Genomic DNA, 21,401 nt, shown 5'->3' with positions numbered 1-21,401 from the left:
GACAGGCTAAGAGACTTGAAAATTTGTTGCCAATGGATGCTACGTCATCTTACGAGAGAGAGATGTAAAATTCCAGACAATTTGTTCAGATATTGAGACCTACTGCAGGTTGCCATTATTATTTTTCAAAAGGTGTTATTACTGGTCATAAAACTTGGTCTGTCATTGTGAGCCAAGATTTAAGAACCGATTCCCAAAATGAAAGCGTAAATCATCTCCAGCGCTCGCTCTCTCTCTCTCTCTCTCTCACACACACACACACACTGACTTTTCAAGTCAGATACAGAATTTTAGCGACCATCTTTTTGGGACAATGAGACCATTATTTTGATGGTGTTTATATATATATAGGAAAAAATATATATTACCAAGATTGGAAATTTTGTGGTGGACGTTTTGGTGAGTGGTACGTTATGTATGGTTGTCAGATGATTTCAACTTAGGTGTCATTCTTTCTCTGAAGGGAGTTAAACTACTGTTGAGTCTCACTACCTGATAAAAAATAAATAAAAAAACTGTCAAAATAATGGCTTTCTTATCCCAAAAGACTTAGTTCCAAATATATATATATATATTTAATTCCCTAAAGAGACATAAGTGGACATCACTCTAACATTGAAAAATTAAAGACACTGGTTTAAAATTTATACCGTGCATTTTTCCATGACAAAAGAATGCACGTAGGAAATAGTATCCGCTATATATAAATTTTACTTTACATAAGCATTTTTAACTTTCTTAAAAAACAAGAATTAATTTTCAGCTTGTAGTTGTATTATAAGTTCTTAAACAACAGAACTTGCCCTGTTTGATAGTGACACTTCGAAACACTTTTCGATTGCTTTTTTTTTTGTTGTTGTTATCGACGAAGTATTAATTTGACTTAAAAAACCATAAATTCTAATGGAACGATTCAGTTAGTCCTCTACCTGATAGCGTTATGATGTCGGTATCAGGTTACTTATCTTAATAATGGATTTTAAGATTTCACTTCAAATTATACCAAGGAATACTAAAGTCATAGATATTACTTAAGTATACCACCTCACCAAAATGTAAGATGATGCCCGGATTAGTAATACAGAGTTAATTTTAAGGGCACGTCCTTTGGGAAAATCTTCTATATATCACTAATCACAAAATACTTGGATCTGAAACATTTTTCTCTTCTTACGTTATCCGAAATTATCTCGCTGAAAAATTAAAAAAAATTTAGAAACTCGCACATGTTCTTTCGATTGCTCATTTTATGCCTAAGTCTAATTTAATACACATAATGATACAAAAACTTACAGTGTATATATAGAACTGTAACAGAAATGCAGAATAATCAGTATAATCAGTTTTGAACTATGTTCAGTAGTTTATTTTTATTTTGGGACATTCTGATATGGTTATTTCATGCATCAAATGTTTCACTGTGAATCTATTCTAGAAATTTCTGTCCGCACTCTGTTTCTTTAAACCTAAGCCGTTTCATATTATCGATTGGAAATTGCCTACTGTCCAATAATGTCAGTTGACTTATTATAACTGATTTAAATTTTTTAAGCCACAACTTGAGTGAGCTGCGGTTCAGAAAATTTATTTTTCTTGAATTAACACATCATACTAACTCCAACTCGTAAATTAACTTATCGCAATATCAGCATTGCCTTAACATTTACTGAACGGAAGTTATAACAAACAAAACGTGACGATAGTAGGTATTTTAAAATAAAATAAAATAAATCCTGATGGTACGCCGAATTTTTTTATGGCGATCGTAAACACAACAGGTTGTTTTGCCTATATTACTAGTATGGTGGAAAGCCGCAAAGAAAGAAGAAAGTTTTAAAGCTAGATTGGAAGCTTACTGATGTTACTTTTTTGTTTGTTTTCAAAGGATGTCATTACATAAATGAAGAGAAATCTGTGTGTGTGTGTGGGGGGGGGATGAAAACAATCTGCGAGTAAGTCGATATTTTAGAAGCTTGTCAATAGAGTAAATAAGAAAGCGTACAACGCACTGCGTTTTACAAAAACCGTGGATTGGATACAACATGCAGCTGTATTCTGTTATGGTCGTAAAACTTTAGTTGCAAAGTTGGAGGATAAAGATCCATCAAAATGTAAAGCAATGGATATTTATCTGTATATGCGACCTGAGAGAAAACTAGCAACACTGTTACAAGACAATAAAGATGGCAACTGGTCGGTGTCCAACAATTTCTTTTCGTGACACTTTTGGCTAAAAATTTCTTAATGCTAATCACTGTTATCGCATAATTAAAACGTAGAAAAGCTATAAAATTAAAATCATTTGGAATAATTCATTTTCACAAGTATAAGGAATATTATATGGGCTCTTCTCAATCGTTCCGGATTTGGATCAATTTTGAGTTACTTGAAAATACTTGCCGAATGCAGAGCTTCTATTTCTATGAGCGATGTTAAAAGTATTTACTTGGTTAAAGGATTAGACTACTTTATCCCTTTAATGTCCCACTCGGAGGTGGTGGTCTTGCCTTCCGGAAAATTGTGCTTTTCATTCCATTAAACAGACAAACCGGTCAGAAGAACACACGCAATTTACAGGCATAATACACTGCTCTTACAGCTGCTTCGGTCGTAATTCCAAATATTAACTTATGCTCAATAAATTTCTCAGTATCTGCTGAATATTACGTATATCATTTACTATAAAGATGTAGCTGAAAATGCCGCCCCTCATGATAAAAATTAGTCCCTGCATGCCTTCCTTTTCAAATACGTCATTTTTTTTGGTGTACGAACTAAAATATCGCTTCTCTGAAACGGTCTACCTAAAATCTTTTGTACTCTGTTTCTTCATTGTTCGTTCAACACATGAAACAGGAAATTATTTATTTATTGTTTAATTTCAAGTCTTGAAGAAGTAATATAGCACTGTTTGTTCCAAAATATCAATGCAAAAGTGGCAAGATAAATACGATTTTCAATTTAGTTTCGGCATTGGTTACCAGTCACCATGGCAGATGTCAGTGTGATGTGCATTACTTGAATATTTATTTTAAAGTTCAAAATTTTAAAATGTTTTAATGGTTTCTTAATTTACTTAGAAATGTCAGATAAGAAATAAAAATAAAATCTTCTTTTATTCATAAAGGGAGTAGAGGCAGATCTCATTTAGCCTTAACTCTCTGAAGACAGGTAGGCAGCTTCCATCCTTACAGGGTTAGACTGATTGTGAGCCTGCGCTATGAATGAATTAAGGCTTTACAGGGAAGAGAGAGAGAGGGAGAACGACAGACAACTGTCGCCAACGAGGTACTAATAGAAATCTGCAATTCAAAAAAATTCCATCATGTGGGAATATTCTTTAAATGTTTTTCATAATTTTTTTTGACTATTATATCATAAATTAGTTATTATAATAATAGAAATTGAGATTTCCGCTGAATCGCTGTCTTGTAGCACTTTTCACTATCGAGTCATAAAAATGAATGGAGACATATTTGGAACATGTTTGAACGTATCTTATATTTAACTCAGTGATTCGGAAGGATATCGTTAAAGGTTTACCTGTTGTTTAATTATGTATCTCGATTTTCTATTTTTTTTTTCTAATTCGATATCTTATTCAAACTTCGAATTTGCTATAAGAATTAATATCTCACTCTTTGTACCATTCAGCCCATACTTCATCATCACAGCAAGATATTGCAGCACCGATGAATGGTAAACCTGGTATAACATTGTAGATAGGAAATCATCATCAGAAGAAACTATTTATGAAATGGTCAACAAATTAAGCCTAATTGAAAGGAATTAAACGATATTATTAGATGTCAGGAAGTTATGTAAACCATTGGAAGTTATCAGACGCGCTTTAGATTTTGCATCCGTTTATATATTATTCATTTCATGTTTATTCATTCAAATATTACAGTATTTATTTATTATTAAATTACTACATTAAACCACATTGCGTGGTGGCGCAGTTGCAATGATGACGCTAAAATTTACTTCACGTGTACAGGGATCTTGTCTTTAACAAATGGAACTTCAATAAATAGCCTCCCCGAAAATATTTTACATCAAAAAGAGAAAATTAAAAACAAAATAATAAATAAACTCATTGACCTCAAAGTATTTCTGCAACTATTACATATTAAACTGCGTCTCATGAAAAACATTTTAATCTTATAGAAAGTTCCATTTTAAAATTCTATCTATAAAATGCAGATAATTATCTGCAATCAAATCGCGAATTATAATCCCCGATTTGATTCTGGCTACGGGACAAATAAACAATAACAGTTATGTTGCTATTTTGTTGTATGGCTGTAAACCTGGATACATTGTATGGAAATTTCCAACGACCAAGACTTCTAATACACATAAGACCCTAATTTCAACTTTTCTTATGCAAAGAAGTTTATTAATACAATGAATACGCTTTTCATTTGGCCAACGCAGTCGAACAAAGAAGTTAAACTGACTACCCAGCAAGATTTTCTACAAAAAGATGCTTTATGACCACTTCTGTCATTTGACTATCCTGTTTAATATTTTAAATGGAAGCATAAAAACTTAAAACATTTTCTTTTGTCATAAGGGTAATGCAGTGTGACTGCTGACTCACTATAGCACTACTGCCACTTCGCATAGCACACTTACGTTTCTCTCCGATCTGCCTCATTTAATCTTTCTCCCACTCTTCCCCCCTTTTCTCCCCACAATATATATATAAAAAAAAAATCGTTATCGTCGCTTAAAAATGCAGCCTGTCCAACTGTTTTTGTTTTATTTCTCATTTAATCCACTGACATCAATCAACTTTCCCCTAGCCGCAGTGCGGAGAGAACCATTAATCTAAAAGCACGTGACACTTCAAGACACCCCTCATGTCACTACGAACTAAATAAAAATTATCACATTAGGTTAAATGTAATGCATACTTATCGGCCTACTGCTAGTTTTATTTTATTTCTTTAATACATTGAAAACATCCAACTTTAGTTTTTGTCCTCGTTATTTGAAAATGCAGTTATAACTATTTAATTCAGCTCCACCACACAAACAAGTTATAAAACGCTTGATGTAAAATTCTCGACCTTAATCATTTAAACGCATAATAAATTGATGTTTTTCTTCGAAAATAAGAACAAAAGCACTTAGCTTCATTATTTTCAGTATTAAGAAAAGTCTCCCCTTTCTCCCCCCTTTAAAATTGTATTGAATATATAAAAGACACATTACCGTAAGTTTGCAAGTCATTCCTCACCGATACACCCGCCCTCTACAATGGCTTTTCCAATTTCGCATTTTGCAATGACGCAAATTATTTGATTTCCTGGAATTTTAATTTTCCTTTTAACCTTGATTAAAAATATAACGCTATCTATCGGGCTATTTACGGACATTTTTAAATATCAAATTTCCAAATATGTGTTGAGGGAGAAAAAAGTTATTGAATAAATGCAGGCTATCGCCATGAAACACACTAAACTTTTTTTTTTCCCGATTGTAATTACAACAGAAACAATTTAAAGCTAGATTAATGGCCAATAAATTAAGTTCCATATTTTTCGAGAACGAGGCTTGCTGCAGCGTTTTAATTTGTGGTTTTGGGCTATTTTGCGATATAAAACAATTCGAAAGACTGGCTTGTCGCGTTCAAATAGTAAAACGAAAGTATAGTATTCCTTTTTTAGTCTTATAATCTCTTGTATACTCAGATATAGAAAAATTCCAACTGAATGTATATGTTTACGAAATAGTTGCTTCTAATGTTCATGAATAAATAACAAATATTTATGACAGAAGATAACTTGAGATCATATGTAGTAGCAAGGATAATAGTAGTAGTAAAAGAAAAATAAATTACCCTATCCACGGTACCAATATATTATTTCATAAGTAGAAGTCGCACAAAAAGAGAACGCTTATTTCCAAACGGGAGTAGGTGGAGTTCTTTTAGCCGTAACCAACTTTTTGAAATTGGGAAGGAGAAAGCCCGTCTTACCCTTAGCCACCACCGAAAGCTGAACCCGTGCGTATCGATGATCTTGAGGCATCCAGGAAAGAGAACTGCAGACGACCGCCATGTCGTGATTCTAAGCCTTAAATAGTTGTTTTAACACTCATATTTTGTCGATTTTTCTGAGATGCAGAGAATAAGCCCAGTTTGTGCCAAAAATTAGTAACTCAAGAATCGCCTGGAAAAAAGGCTTAGAAAGTTCGAAATGTCTTTCTTTTAGAGGTCTTCACATTCCTTCACGGATTCCTATATAAACCATTCTTTGTGTGTGTGGGTGGGTGGGTGGGTGGATGTGAGTGATATTATTTTAATGTGACCATCACTGATGAAAGGTATTGGGGGAACTAAGGATTAGATGATCCGATTTCCCGGCCAAACATAGAATTTTTGACCTGATTCAGGGCATACGGTAAGTGGGGCGATGGTCTCACACTGGACAATGAAATTCATCTACACATAGACATCCACAAACATACCAGTGGAATGCGAAAATCTAGAGCCGAACTGTCCAGGCTGACAGTTATAATGAATATGTTTCCCATTCATATGATAGGTATTTTGTGATTTTGTATTATAACACTGAAAATATTGAAATTACGTGGTATCGAACCTTATGGTAGAAGATAGCATTCTCTCGCTCACACACACACACACACACCATTCATGCTCTATATCCTTCTTCCTCCTTTTGAAACATCAAAACAGCATATCACTAGCCATTATCCATGTAGTTTTCGGGATTTTATTTAATAGCAGAGCCTCTGTAGCTCAGGTCAGTATAGACGAAGTCCTTTGGTCGGAAAGACCTGGGTTCGATTCCCGTCAGTGACGTGAGGAACCTTTATCTTTAACCTCTTCTTTCAACTAAGGGTGAGTTATCCGGTCTCATGCGGTGGTAGGGTTTTTTCACCCTGAATCTCGGGTTTTTCGTCCCTCGAACCGGCCCCGTGGACACACATGGATTACAGTCATGAATACGTCCCAGCCAAATGCCTGTCCCGACCCCGGATAAATTGGGGGAAAGCAATGGTGAACTAATCTGTAAAAATCTCACCAGGAATACTTTGTAGGCAATGCCTACAAAGTCACCTACGGTCAGAAACGACTGAAAGGGAAAATCAGATCAGATTTAATAGCAAAATAAATCAAAGTTCCAGAGCTATTCAGTACCGTTCAAAAATTGTTGATATCAGTAAAAAAATCGGGTATGAGCATTATTTAAATACAATTTAAATAATGCGTAATGGTGGGAGGAAGTGTTATGAACCTACATTACTCAGCTTTATCTTTTACATATAAGAAATTTCATCTCAGTACTGCAGGTGTCTAAAGTAAAACATAGTGAGTTTTGAATAGTCCGACTTATAAACCTTCTCAGGTTAAAAGGTTCTAAAATAAATATACATGCCTTAACCCAGTGTTAGCACTCACTTATACACAAAGAATAGGAACTTATAAAATGTTAACGCCAAGGGTTATACCAGAGCTTCAAGTCTGATAAAAGAAAAGTTCTGCCGATTCACGATATTCCATAGCAACAATGGAATATCGTTGAAGGGGATGAATGAAAAAAATAGTGTTTTTCTTTTCAACTGAGACAAGTCCTTATAGCGGAGTCGACATTTTCTCTTTGACTGGAAAGACCTGGGTTCGAATCTTATGTAGGGCGGGATGAAACGTTTTTAGGGCATTTAAATTGTAGTTGTTTTCCTTCTCAGAAACTAGTGTTTCATCCGGGATCTTGTCTTTACCAAACGGAACTTCAATAAATAGCCTCCCCGAAAATATTTTACATCAAAAAGAGAAAATACAAACTGATCGAAACACGTAATACGTAGCTAAGACGTAATACGTTGATCAGTGATTTCTTCTATGATTTCAACCAACCGAGATTTGTTTCAGAAATCTTGTTAGTGAAGTTTTGAGAAGTCAAAATTAAGTTATTTTACAGTTAATTAAAGTTTGACCTGTCAACATAAACAAGAACATGGAATGCATTACGTAACAGTGCTACTCAAATCCTTCAAGTGACTGATTCGCATTCTACAGACTGAATCGTTTCGCATTAAGTTTTTGATTAAAGCGCGACTGTAAACAAGAGTATTTTAAGACGCAATATAACAAAACAACAGTGCAGCCCTTTTTTAATCGGGGATGATTAGCTTGGAAAAATCTAATTCCTTCTTCTTCTTCTCCGTTACATATTCCGTGCACACAGTTGTAACTGTTACTCATGGTAAAGAGAGAAGCATGCTAGGCTTCTGAGCTATCTCTCATAACCTGCTGCTTTGCGCTACTGATTGAAAAGGGCAGTGGAAAGTATTCCTGCAACATCGCTGCTATATATATGTATGGAAGCTTTTAACTCTTTTTTTTTTTAATGAACTTGGGAAGTCTGATTTTGCTTGAAAAACTTTAGTATATTTCGTGTATGGTGATTCGAGGATAGGAAAGTAATGTTAGAAAAGAGCGTGAAGAGTTCTCCTTTAAAAAAAAAAAAAGTCTAGTCAAAGTTTTTACGAGTATCTAGGAAATAGTGCGGTTCAGGAGGCAGAGTTTCTCCTCCCAGAAATTTGGGTTTCTTATATAAGACACACAGAAATCGGCCAGGACTTAACTCCAAATAGTCAATAGCATATGAGATCATAATCAGCTTTTATGACATGAAGTCTAAAATTTGACTAAATGGTTTTTTAGCCATTTTAAATATGAAATATTCATTATCTACTTTGCGATTTTCTGATGCGAGCTTTCTCAGATTATTTATTTTATTCTATTTCTTTATTTTTTAAATGTAGGACAGAATTAATGTTAAGCTGCATAGCTGAGAAGTGCAACTTTACATCAGATGAAATTTGTTTAATTCATTAAAAGTTTATAATTAAGCTTAGTTCCGAGATTTTCCCATGGAGAGCCAATTTCGTAATTGAACTGACCAGGATAATTAATAAAAGTTTAAGAACGCTGGCACAAACTGTATAGGTCTACGAGAAAATATGATTAATTGGATGATTTAGATGATTAAATGAATCATGTGCATTTAGATTATTTGTGAATGCTAATAAGAATAATCCGCTATTTCAATGTAGAAGATTAGTCAAGTAGTCTAGTCCAAACTTCTAAGAATGTAACATTGCGTTTCTTGAATACGAGAGAGGGAAAATGATGATTAAAGGAATGTGTAATATCGCATAAATAAACTGAAAGACTTCTTAAGTAGTTTCTCCAGTTTGGAGGTTAGTAATCGTGGTACACCACTGTCCTTCCTCTGCAATCCTTTTAATCCCGTAATAGCCATTCTTACCCATCCATTTCTTTAAATCCTAAACCCAAGAAATTCTTGCTCTACCATAAGATGTTTTCCTCCAGCATTTCCAGAGATATTATCTCTGCTGATCCTCTTAATATGTGTCCTGCCATCTTGCACTTTCTCTTTATAAGATCTTCTACGAGTGCTCTTTCGGTTCCCATTAACTTGAATACCTCTTAATTAGTTTATCCTTCCAAGAAATCTTCAGTGCTCTCCTATAGTACCATACCTGAAGGACCTGCAATTTCCTGATCATTGATTTTGTATATGTCAATGTCCCACTTCTGTAATTCAAACATGGACGGTACATAGGATTTTATTATTCTTATTTTGTTGTGTTTATTTATTCTGGAGGTCATTAATAATTTGTTCTTCCAAAATGCTTCTTTTTCTTTGGCCATTGTTGATTTTATTTCCATAACTGTGTTCCGATCTTCTGTAATCATTGTGATCATTATTCCTAAATAATTATAAGCAAGCCTTCACATTTTAGTAGAATCCTGTTGGTACTCTAGCTGTATTTAACACTAAGCCGTAATTTCAGCTCATTTTGATTAGTATTTCAATCATATTTTGAAATTCTATTTTTGACTTAGCTATAAACACCAAATCATCAGCCAAACCGAAAGACTTACAAAAGTGAATCTACACTATTAAAACAGTAATTTCTAAAGTTCCTAATACATCTGCGAGAGTTGACCATTAGACCAGCATTTTCTCTCATTTTCTCTCAGCAAATTCAATTGTAGGCAGCCCTTCTCGTTTTGTAAATCCAGATGAGCTTTCATGTTTCGGGAATGGCTAATTGACATAATGCGAGGATCTGAGTCTGAGAACAACACGAACGATACGTCAGTGATAAAGCAAAAAAGGTATGCATTTTTCTGCGCATATAAACAGGATATGAGGCCTATTTCCCCCTTTTCCGTTTTTTTTTTTTCTGAAGAAAAAAATCGTACTATTACAACCTGGAGACTTCAGGAATATGTTTGTTACAACAAGATGGCGTGCCTCCATATATGCTACCAGAAAGTAATTTTTTTTTTTTTTTCAGTAAGAAGCTACGCGATCAGTGGATTAGTCATGGTACGCCTTATCTCATTAAGGGGGGGGGTAAGGTTTCGTTTGTCCACTGACGTGAGCCCAACTTTCCCCGAAAGGAAAAAATCAGCGCTAAGCTGTTGAATCACTTGATGTGCAAACATTACGCAGTAGGTGAAAAAAAACTGCTTAATTGACATTTGAAGACCAATAGTTCTCATTCAAATAAATACTCTTAAATACAACTTTCAGATGGTCTTATTTTTTTAAAAAATAAATACACGTTTTTTGGTTACGTTAAAAAAAAACGAAACTTCAATAATAGTTACTGTAAGGATGGATTTCTGTTGTTGACAGACATGAAATTTCTTATAAAGTTCATTGATTAACAAATTATATAAATATTATAAACTCATACGAAAAAAAATCGGATTGAAATCCATTGATAAAGCAGCGAACTAGCACACAAATACAAAAATTATATAAAGAATATGGTGAGAGAGTTAAGACTACTCCGATTGGTATAACAATGTCAATTTATTAGAATAGTGACAAGCGTAACCAAAATCAGATATCCTACTGCTCTTATCAACTAATATATTTACGAGAAGACGGAGGGGAATGAATGATAGTAATGTTTTCAGTCTGTTGGTGTGGTCACCGATTTTCATTAAATATTTTTTTCATATTGGAACAGACATCTTGATTATCTGATGTATGTGTTTCATTTGTACAGATCATCCAAATCAGTAGTTTTCCTTATACTTTCCATCCTTCTACCCAGCAATGGTATGCATGTACAAGGTATAACTATCTGTAATTACCTTTATCTGAATTACCTTTATCTGCAAAACAAACTATAGTTGTTACTTTAAGATTTGTTTTGAAATGTAACAATGACCAATGTTTTTTTGTTAGGACTACTAAACCCTGTAGCATATGGTAGGCGGTATCTGGAATTAATAGTTTTCACTTCTGGAAATACATGTACCATATTTCCAGTGAAGTTTGGGAGCACATAGAAAACAATTTCCAATTAGTGATTTTCAGATTTCTCTTGTATTATTTGATCTCTGGGACTCATCTGATTTCAGGATGTGCCTGGATGGGTTGCAGTTACCCTGTTTGCTTTCGTTATCTGTTGTTTTGCCCTGCGTTTTATGGATTTTTGTATGGATGGTACATGTCGTTACGATGCAAAAGGTAATCTAATAAATCAAGGCTAGTGATCGCGATTCAGTGTTATGTCATTGTGTGCACATAACTGGTGAATCATGGAAATTTATACTTGCATGTTTAGTCTCTACAAGGTTTACGGGCCATATAAAAATTAATAAAAAAATATATAAAATAGTAGAAATCATTAGTGCACCTATGGTACAAATTACTATAGATCTACAATATATATACTATTAATTGCAATTTATAATTATTTTAAAATAAAATCTCCCTTTTATTTTCCAAACAGAACCGAAAGAACTCTTTCAGACCTAACTAATTTAAACACATAAAAATAACGTTAGTATAATTGCTACTTATTAAATGACATCGAACCTATGAATATAGACATATGAAATAATGCATGCAGTATTGAATAAGCCATTACGTTTTTATAAATCATAGTATACTTGCTGATTATCACAGCAGTTATAATTTTAAATTAAATGCTGTAAATTAGCAGCAATACAAGTATTATTGCTTCATATGTTGGAGCTTCAGCTCGCGTAAAGTGCTGAAACATTAGTCTAAGCGCCTGCGTAGTTTCTTGTGCTTCTCTCCCTTCCAGGTCAAAGTTAATTTCAGAGAATTTCTGTTTGATTTCTATTTTTCTCATTACTCACATAACGGACTTGCTAGTTAAGAGCTGGTCCGAACTTATTATACAATACGTGACGTATATAGGACAGGAAGCCAGAGCCTTTGGAGATATTGGTGGATATCTTTTCAATGAGCTGCATATAGCCCGCCTATTTAGTCTTTATGCCTAACTTATTATTTGACAAGCATTACTTCACATCCGTTGATTAAACAAATTCGACTGTTTTATTATACAGTATATTGAGGTAGAGAAAATATTGTTTTTCACCTAAAGATATTCAGATAACAAATTTTAGTTAAATCAAACTGGATCAAGAAACACCTTTTTGGCGAATCTCGACTAAAAAAAAAGTACCCCCCACATTTGTGTTCGTGAGGCACCCCCTGCTGTCAGAAATGTGCTTCAGTAATTTTATTAACCCACTCCATTGAAATCGGTGAGTTCGAAAACATTTACTGAAAACAAAAATAAATTAAAAAAAATATAACTCACGTTTTCATTATTTTCGTTGAAATAAAAATTTCGTTTATTAAAGATAATATAAAAATAAACGTCTGTCATTTTCTTCCCTAAGGGGAAAATGACAGAAGAAGGTAAGCATTCTTTCAACTTCAATTTTTTACGGAATGGAGTCGATTGCTGCTATACTAGGTGCTGCCGACAACGGCTCTTGAATAAAAGACCGGATTTGCACGTTGACCTGCTGCCGACGTAGTAAAAGCCGGCTGACAGTCCCAGGGGCGATCTGTTGTCTCGTTGCACCCTCCTGAGTTCCGAAATAATGGTTGAGTAATGGCGACCGCTGTGGATAAAGCGTACATGGATCTTTTACGGGACCGCCAAGAGCTGAGTGCGCTTTGTGGATGCCCTATAGGGGTGGGAGGGTTGGGACCAAGATAAAGCGATGTGTTTTCGTGACATTCTATTTTTATGGCTAGCACACTTAGTTGAAGTGTACTTCACGTTTTCGTAACTGTCAGGATTGCGCGGGGGGTGGCAGTAGTGATGGGAACAGTAAGTACACTGATTGACATTTACAAAGAAATGCCCTGTGGTCACAAACAAAGCAGTTTCCACAAATGATGTAATATAGTGACCATCTTATGTGTTACGTTATAGTTTCATTTCTCTAATCATAATTTTAGTGTAATAGATATAAATGAGATGATAAATTAAAATTACAACCGATTTATTAGATGATTGATGAGCGAATATACCTAATTGGAATGTTCAAAATATACCAAATTTTATAAAATGTAATAATACATTTCATTTATTTGTTCTGTATATAGACAAAATATATTAAATATTAAATAAGATGTGGTAAAAGAGAGAGAGAGGATATGAAAGCGGGAAAGAAAAATCCATTTGGAAATAAACCGATCGGAATTATTAAGTGATACTTCCAAAGATTCCCAGTACTCATAGCAAGAGGACATTACATTCCACACATCCCCGCCTCTACTAGTTAATTTTTTATCTACACTCAACGCCCAACAGTAGTATTATTTGCCTGTAAATTATGCGAATTCTGTGGCAGTTTGCTTGTATTCATTATGGAAAACCCTGTGTTTCTTGAAGAAATTCTGTTGCTAGTTTTTTAGGTGGATCAACCTAAGGTGTTACTTTTTTTTGGCGGGGGGGGGGGCTTTTTGAACCATCCTGTTTTACCAACCTGGAGCATCAACTCTCCATGCCAAACCTTATTAGTTTTTTTTTTTAATGTTTTACATACGTACATGAAGCTTTCAACTTTTAAAATAACTAGATACATTTACTTTTTATTTTTCTAATTTCTATTTTTATTTAAAAATAGAAATTTATTGGATTCTGTTATTATTTTAGTAATTTTATAATTTTTTTTTTAATTTTTTGATATTAGAAATAGTTCTTCCATACATCTAAAATGTACAGAGGGACTGTTTCTAATCTGATAAATTCCAAATCTTGTTATCAAAGTGCATTAACGCCATTTTGAGGCATCACTGTTCTAGATTGATGATACTCATCACAAAATGCCATTTTTAAGACTATCTCTTCTTGTGTATGACATTATTTCAAGTTAATAATGAAACCTATAATTCTGATACAACATGCTGCCCTTCCAATAGAAAAGGCTTAGGTTTGAATCTGGTATTGACATAGAGAATCTTAAAATGAAATTTTCAACAGAATGTGTCTAGTTAGCTGGTCTCTTTTCAGGCTTTTCCTTCCACAAAACTGGAAAACTGATGAGTAAGCACCTTCATTTATTTATTATCATCATGAATTAGAAAAACTAACATTCAACCCTTTCTCTGTCAGTACTCAGAAGTTTGAAAGTGAAAATAGGACTCCTTTTATTTTTACTCAGTGATATTGTAGCTATTTTTTTTTTTTTTTAAGACTAAGTAAATGAATACTTTAAGACTTTAGATTGTCACATCAACAGTTCTTTTCCTTGAGTTTCTTTTGTCATCCCTCTGTTGTGTGCTATTAAGGTCAATGATGTAGCTATAATTTTTAGATGGTGTTTTAAAGCTTTTGTAAGGCTACTTAACACTTTCGCTAATCTCACTAAGCTCCTTCTGTTACCCAGATTCTTTATAATTCTAAAGCGCCATTATTATGCCACAGTCTTCTGAACAGTGATGTTTGTGAAAACTGTGTTTACAGGATTTTTAAAATTTAAGATATCCGAGTTGCTGTATTTCTTAGAGAGAAAAATTCAAAATTTTCTTCATGGCATAACATTATTCTAGATACCTCCATCCCCAGTAGTGTGACATTAAAAAGTAAAGAGATTCATGTAGTTGTGAGCTGTAATTGCATGTGTCCATCCATTATTTAGACCGTTCTAAATTTGGCTGTAAATTTTAATTTGACAAATATTAACTTTATATATACACATCAATACAATATCTATGTGAAGAATTTATGGAGACATAGCACACGTGTTAGAATAATTACTTATTATTAAGAAAGTAACATTCGACGTTTCGACCTCTGTATTGAGGTCATCATCAGTAAAACATACATATGTACAGGATACAAGCTACATGACACTACACTACACTACAATACACAAAAGTAAGATGAATCTAAATGTTTGTTAATCATTTATCCTAGCCTGACCTCTGGTGGAAAAGAAAACTATGTTAAACAATTCTAAAGTCCTCTCATATTAAGATTTTCTTCTGTTGGGGTTGTTCTGGATGCTATACGGGTTGAAGATGGGTCCTCCACATTCTTGGAATAATTAATTCATCATTCTTGTTCAGATTTGGATGATGTTTCAGCATTTCACAGGCTTCTTTGAATTTACTTTCAAAACAGGTTTTCGTGCGGTGTTGGGACTTGGTGCCCTTCCATTTGATTCTGTGGCATGTTTAGAGTATGTGGTCTGACAGGCCTGTTTTCCCATAGTGGAGGTATTTAATGTGGCATTTGTGAATACAAACTGAATATATTCCAAATAAAACAAAGTGTCACTGTATTGCACCAATCCATTTTCTGATTTTATGAGAAAAGGTTGTGTGATGTGTAACTAGACAAACAAACAGGGTCTGGCATGGGATACTTTTTCCCCTGGTTATTATTATTGTTATCCTTGGAAGGCAGTGTAGATCAAATAGTGCATATTGTACATCTTAAATACATTAATCAAACACACTCCCTCCTGTGCTCCCTCTATTTCTCTCTGTGGAAATGCATATCATTCTGCTTACTACTTTCAGATTTTCCTCTTCTTTCCTCTTTTCCCTTATGTTATGCAAAAATCTACATTACATCTGTCATATAAGATCCTTTCACCAATATTTGGTGAGGGTAGCTAAAGAGAGGTATGAACAGCAGTTGACTAATGAAGCCAAAAATAATCCTAAGGAATTCTTTCGATATGTATCTGGGAAGTCAAAGACTCATCTGGGATGAGTCTTTGACTTCCCAGACGAGTCTTTGACTCCACGAGGTCTTGGGGTAATAATAATAATGTAGCCAGCAAAAGAAAGAATAATTATGGAAGGATGACATTGATTGGAGAAAATGGTATAAAGACAGCTGATGCAGAAACTTAATGAACAGTTAAGTATCTCCACTTAACTGCCCATGAAGTCACATTCACAAGATTGAAAAATCTTCATAAAGATCTTTCAATCTTGTGAATGTGACTTCATGGAGGGATTGAGAGCAGTTGATGATGGGGAGGAGAGACTGACTGTAGGTGAACAAGAGGTGTATGAGGAGTTGAGTAAACTAGATGTTAATAAGGCTGTGGGACTTGATAATATATCACCACATATTCTGAAAGAATGTGTTAGGGAGTTGACACCTGCCTTGACGTATTTTTTTAATATGAGTCTTGCACTTGGTCAAGTTCCTAAGGAGTGGAAGGAGGCAAGATTGTGCCACTTCATAAAGGAGGTGATTGAACTCAAGCATCAAACTATAGGCCTATCTGTGTGTCAGGTATTGTGGTTAAGTTGTTGGAGAAGCTTGTGAGAACTAGGATCCAGAGTTGGGTTGATAACAATGGTATTATCTTTGATGGACAGCATGGATTTGCTAAAGGGAGGTCATGTTTTAGTAATCTACTTACTTATTACAATAAAGTGACTGCTTCCTTGGACAGAGGAAAAGGATACACAGATTTCGCAAAGGCTTTTGATAGAGTACCTCATGATAGGTTGACAGTCAAACTAGAGCAGATGGGGTTGGATATTAGATTGGTGCATTGGATTGGAGACTGGCTATTTGATAGGTATCAACAAGTTGTGTATGGGGGAGAGATATCCAGGAAAAGGAAAGTCACTAGTAGAGTGCCTCAGGGGTCTGTTTTAGGTCCATTACTGTTTAATTTGTATATTAATGATATAGGTGAAGATTTGGATGGAGATATTCAGTTGTTTGCAGATGATGCAAAGTTGGGACGAACCATGAAGTGTAGTGAAGATGTTGTGGCCTTACAGGAAGATTTGAATAGATTGGGTGATTGGGCACGGAATTGGGAATGTGAACTCAATGTTGCAAAATGTAAGGTTTTAAAATTTGGAAAACAAAGATGGGATGCAGAATTTCTGCTTGGTGAGAATATATTGTTGGAAGTAGAGGAAATAGATCTGGGAGTGATAGTGGATAAGGATCTAAAATTTAGAGGACACATTGCCAAAATTGTGAAGACAACACAAAGGCTTCTGGGAATGATGCGGAGGACACTGACGTGTAGAAGTAGGGAGATTCTTGTTCTGTTGTATAAGGCTTTGATAAGGCCACACATGGACTATTGTGCCCAGATTTGGTCACCAGGTTTTTAGAAGGATGAAGAGATGTTGGAAAGGGTCCAAAGGAGACTGACTAAGGTAGTTTCTGACCTCTGGAATGTCAAGTATGAGGAAAGATTGAGAAGATGTAATTTGCAGTCTGGTGGACAGGAGGAAGAGGGGAGATATGATAGAGACCTACAAGTTGGTAAGGGGTTGTTATAGGATCAATGCTGGAGAAGTTTTACAGAGAATAGTGGGAGATCAGGGGAGAACCAGAGGTCATCCCTGGAAACTGTATAAAGAGGGTGTGAGTAGGGGAGTGAGAGGCAGGTTTTTTTCATGCAGAGTTGTGAATAATTGGAATGCCTTGCCTGAGAATGTGGTGTCTGCAAAAAGTTTGAATGTGTTTAAAACACGGTATGATGAGCTGTGTGTGTGATAAAAGGACCTCTCAGATGAGTCTTTGACTCCATGAGGTCTTGGGGTGGTAATAATAATAATAATATTCTAAGCCTCAGCCACAGCACAATTAACCATCTTTCATGGATATTACTGTAATCTGTTGTCATAGCCTACATATTATATTCCTGACATATTTCTTGCTACTGAACTTTCTCCTCTCTTTCCTCATCTTCCCAAAATCCTAGCAGTCCGATTTGTGCATAGTAATGAAAATGTGGTTGGATCCATCCAAATTTTGGACTTACTGTATTTTTGAGCTTGAAATTGAGAACTTACCTCCCTATTGCAACTGCAGTTCTCTTTTGTGACACTGTACTGTGTAACATTTTTTTAATAAAATTTCATTTGCCACCCCAACAGTATAGTGAACATAATGAATTAGTGCAGTATTCTGTGGAATAGTTATTGTAACTCTGTTTCATATTGCAATAGATAATACAATATAAATTATACATTTTAAACTCATCTTCAGGTTTTATGGTATAATAATTAAACTGATCATTTTATGTGTGCATGCATCCATGTTTCATATACCTACAGATTATCATTCTTTTATATTGGCATCTGCTATAATACTTACATGTTATAATGCCAAAATTCTATCTCATGAGTATTATGCCAGACTGTATATATTAATTTATCGAGATAAATTAATAAAGAACTTGGCGTCCAAACCTAAACTACAAACCAACACTGTAGTTAACCTTTCTTCAGTTATCTTGAAGTCTGAAGCACTCAACGCTCTGTCATGTAGTCACAACTTCACCATTGCTCCTAAGAAATTACCGGCTGAGGAATTAATGATCCAAATTGAACGCGGGATTCGCCACCTTCCAAACCACATCGCCAACGATATTAGATTGGATGTAGCCTGTGTTCTCACAAAAGCAAAACCTCCAAAAACCAACATATCCATTAGTGAATACAAGTCACTACAAGAATTGAAGAAAAACAAAGAAACAGTGATCACCAAAGCGGATAAGGGGAACGCCACTGTGGTACTCAATCTTAATGACTACACAGGTAAGCTTAAGACTTTACTATTAGATTGAGCCACTTATCTCCCTATTGAATACAATCCCACCAACTCTCAAATTAGAAAACTCCATAGGCTCCTTAAGAAGGTCACTTCTTGGCCTGTGGAGATTACCAACAGACTAAAACCATATAACTCTAGACCCCCCCCCCCCGCATATATGGGCTCCCAAAAATACATAAAGAAAATGTGCCATTACATCCCATAGTGGATGGCATTGATTCCCCCACGTACAAACTAGCCAAGCATTTAGCCAAAGCACTCTCACACTATACTGGCAACACACCATCACACATAAAAAAATTCAGCCCACTTCAAAGCCAGTATAGAAAACCTTACACTCCAACATAATAATCAGTTTTGATGTCTCCTCCTTATTCACGAATGTCCCCCTCAAAGAAACCTTAGAGCTAATCCAAGCTAAATTTCCTCCCGATATCTCAGCCCTATTTCAGTTTACAATGAACTCAGGCTATTTCGTTTGGCAGGAAAAATTCTACAAACAGATAGAGGGGACAGCCATGGGTTCACCACTTTCCCCACCCTTGGCCAACTTCTTTATGGAGACTTTTGAAGAGAAAGCCTTAAGCTCAGCCCCACAAAATACTACCATATGGCTTCGCTACATTGATGATGTGTTTGCTATTTGGCCACATGGCCCGGATTCACTCCTCTCCTTCCTAATACACTTAAACAACCAACACCCTAGAATCAAGTTCACCCTGGAAAAAGAGGAAAACAATAACCTCCCCCTTCCTAGACACACTAGTCACCTGCCAACCTGATGGAACCTTGGTTTTCTCAGTTTATAGAAAACCCACCCATACAGGCAGATACATTCACCAACAATCCCATCACCCCCCCCCCTCACAACAATATGGAGTTATTAAGACACTATTCAACAGGGCAAAAATAATCAGTTCAAATGATCAAGCCCTAACCACTGAACTAAATCACATCTGTGACACTTTCTCAGCCAATGGCTACCCCCCCAAAAGAATCCCAAAAATACTTAAACCAGTTATCCACAACCCAACTCCCCCCCCCACTTCTCTAAATACATCACCATTCCCTACATCCGAGGCACCTCAGAAAAAATCAACAAAATCTTTAAAAAGTATGACTTGACCACTTGTTATAGACCATATAGAAAATTGGCATCCCTTATCTGCTCCACTAAAGACCAACCACTTCCCCTAGACCTACCTGATTTATACCAGGTCCCTTGCAGCTGTAAATCATCCTACTTTGGCCAAACAGGCAGGACAGCAAATATCGAAATCTCAGAACACAAGGATTACATCCGATTTCACCAGTACAGCCACTCTGGGCTTGCAGACCATGCTCTGGATACTCACCACAGAATAAGATGGAAGAAAGCCACAGTAATACACCGCAGCAAGTTCAAATATGAAAGACTATTCATGGAATCAGCCTCAGCCCTTAGGAACATGCGAAACTTCAACAAATTTGGATGCATGAAACTGCCCTAAATTTGGGAAACATTTATCAGAAGAACTTCAGCCCAAAGGCCAAGAACTACCAATATAGCCTGCCAGGGGGCACCATCAGGACTTTAGGAAAACGTTAGTTTCCTAGCTTCTGTTCTCATTTGCTGTTATGTAGTACTTGCGTACACTTGTCTTTGTATTAAGTTCCAAAGAAGATGGCAACATGACGTTTGCCGAAATATCGGAAAGTATTTATTAAAGTTTATTTAATTTATATTTCTAGTGTACGCTGTCAATTCCTTAATTATTAGTTATCATGTGTAACCAGCATATAAGCCTCTCTACAAGAATATATGAGAGTGGGAACTCCCATGAGGAGTCTTTTGACTCCGTGGAGATCTGATGATGACGATAATAATAATGATAATTATAAATGTAACTTGCAACAACCAAAGAATAAAAACTGTTCCTATCTTGCAATAATCAATAAATTATTATTTTTTTTACCTTTTAACATTATGAATTTTCTTCCACAGTTCGACCACTGTATCGAACAGCTTATGAATGTGAAGGAAAAACATTAAACATATTTTGTGATGAGGGTCATCTCATTCATTTAATTCGAGCTAACTATGGACGATTCAGTATCAGCATTTGTAATGAACATGGTGTTCTAGACTGGAGTGTAGATTGTATGTCTCATCGCTCCTTTCGAGTAATGCAGCAAAGGTAAGTTTTTATTGGAAACTAATGTAATACTTAACTGCAAGTTATCAAAGTATCTTTGGAAAGTAATCAGAAAATCTTCACAATATATGTGATTTAAGAATTTTAAGTAAATTTACTAAAACAGAATACTGTATAGGGTGATCAAAAGTTTCTGGATTTTCTGTAACACAATAAAATTCATGTGGATATGTTCCATCACCAACTTCACTCTAGTAGGGTACATCAATGAAACTAATGAAATAAAGTTTCTTACAGTGCACTGCAAATTTTATTTTACATTTTGAAGAACAATGCATGCACATCAAGTGC

General features: G+C 35.2%; 1 protein-coding gene across 7 annotated transcripts in view; it reads left to right on the top strand.

Moving 5' to 3' along the window:
* Nucleotides 1-21,401, top strand: part of LOC150095554 (latrophilin Cirl-like) — a 232,380-nt gene that overhangs the window by 98,775 nt on the left and 112,204 nt on the right. For all 7 annotated transcript variants that reach the window (XM_090410733.1, XM_090410737.1, XM_090410739.1 and 4 more), the window contains exon 3: nucleotides 20,900-21,092. In XM_090410733.1, coding sequence (XP_090266859.1) covers nucleotides 20,900-21,092 — 193 coding nt within the window. The remainder of the gene's footprint in view (nucleotides 1-20,899; nucleotides 21,093-21,401) is intronic.

The sequence above is a fragment of the Typopeltis vanoorti genome, chromosome 20 (genome assembly GCF_054136105.1).
Source record: "Typopeltis vanoorti isolate ZY-2024b chromosome 20, IOZ_Tvanoo_1.0, whole genome shotgun sequence".
NCBI classification, from domain to species: domain Eukaryota; kingdom Metazoa; phylum Arthropoda; class Arachnida; order Uropygi; family Thelyphonidae; genus Typopeltis; species Typopeltis vanoorti.
This window is presented reverse-complemented; position numbering and strand designations above follow the sequence as displayed.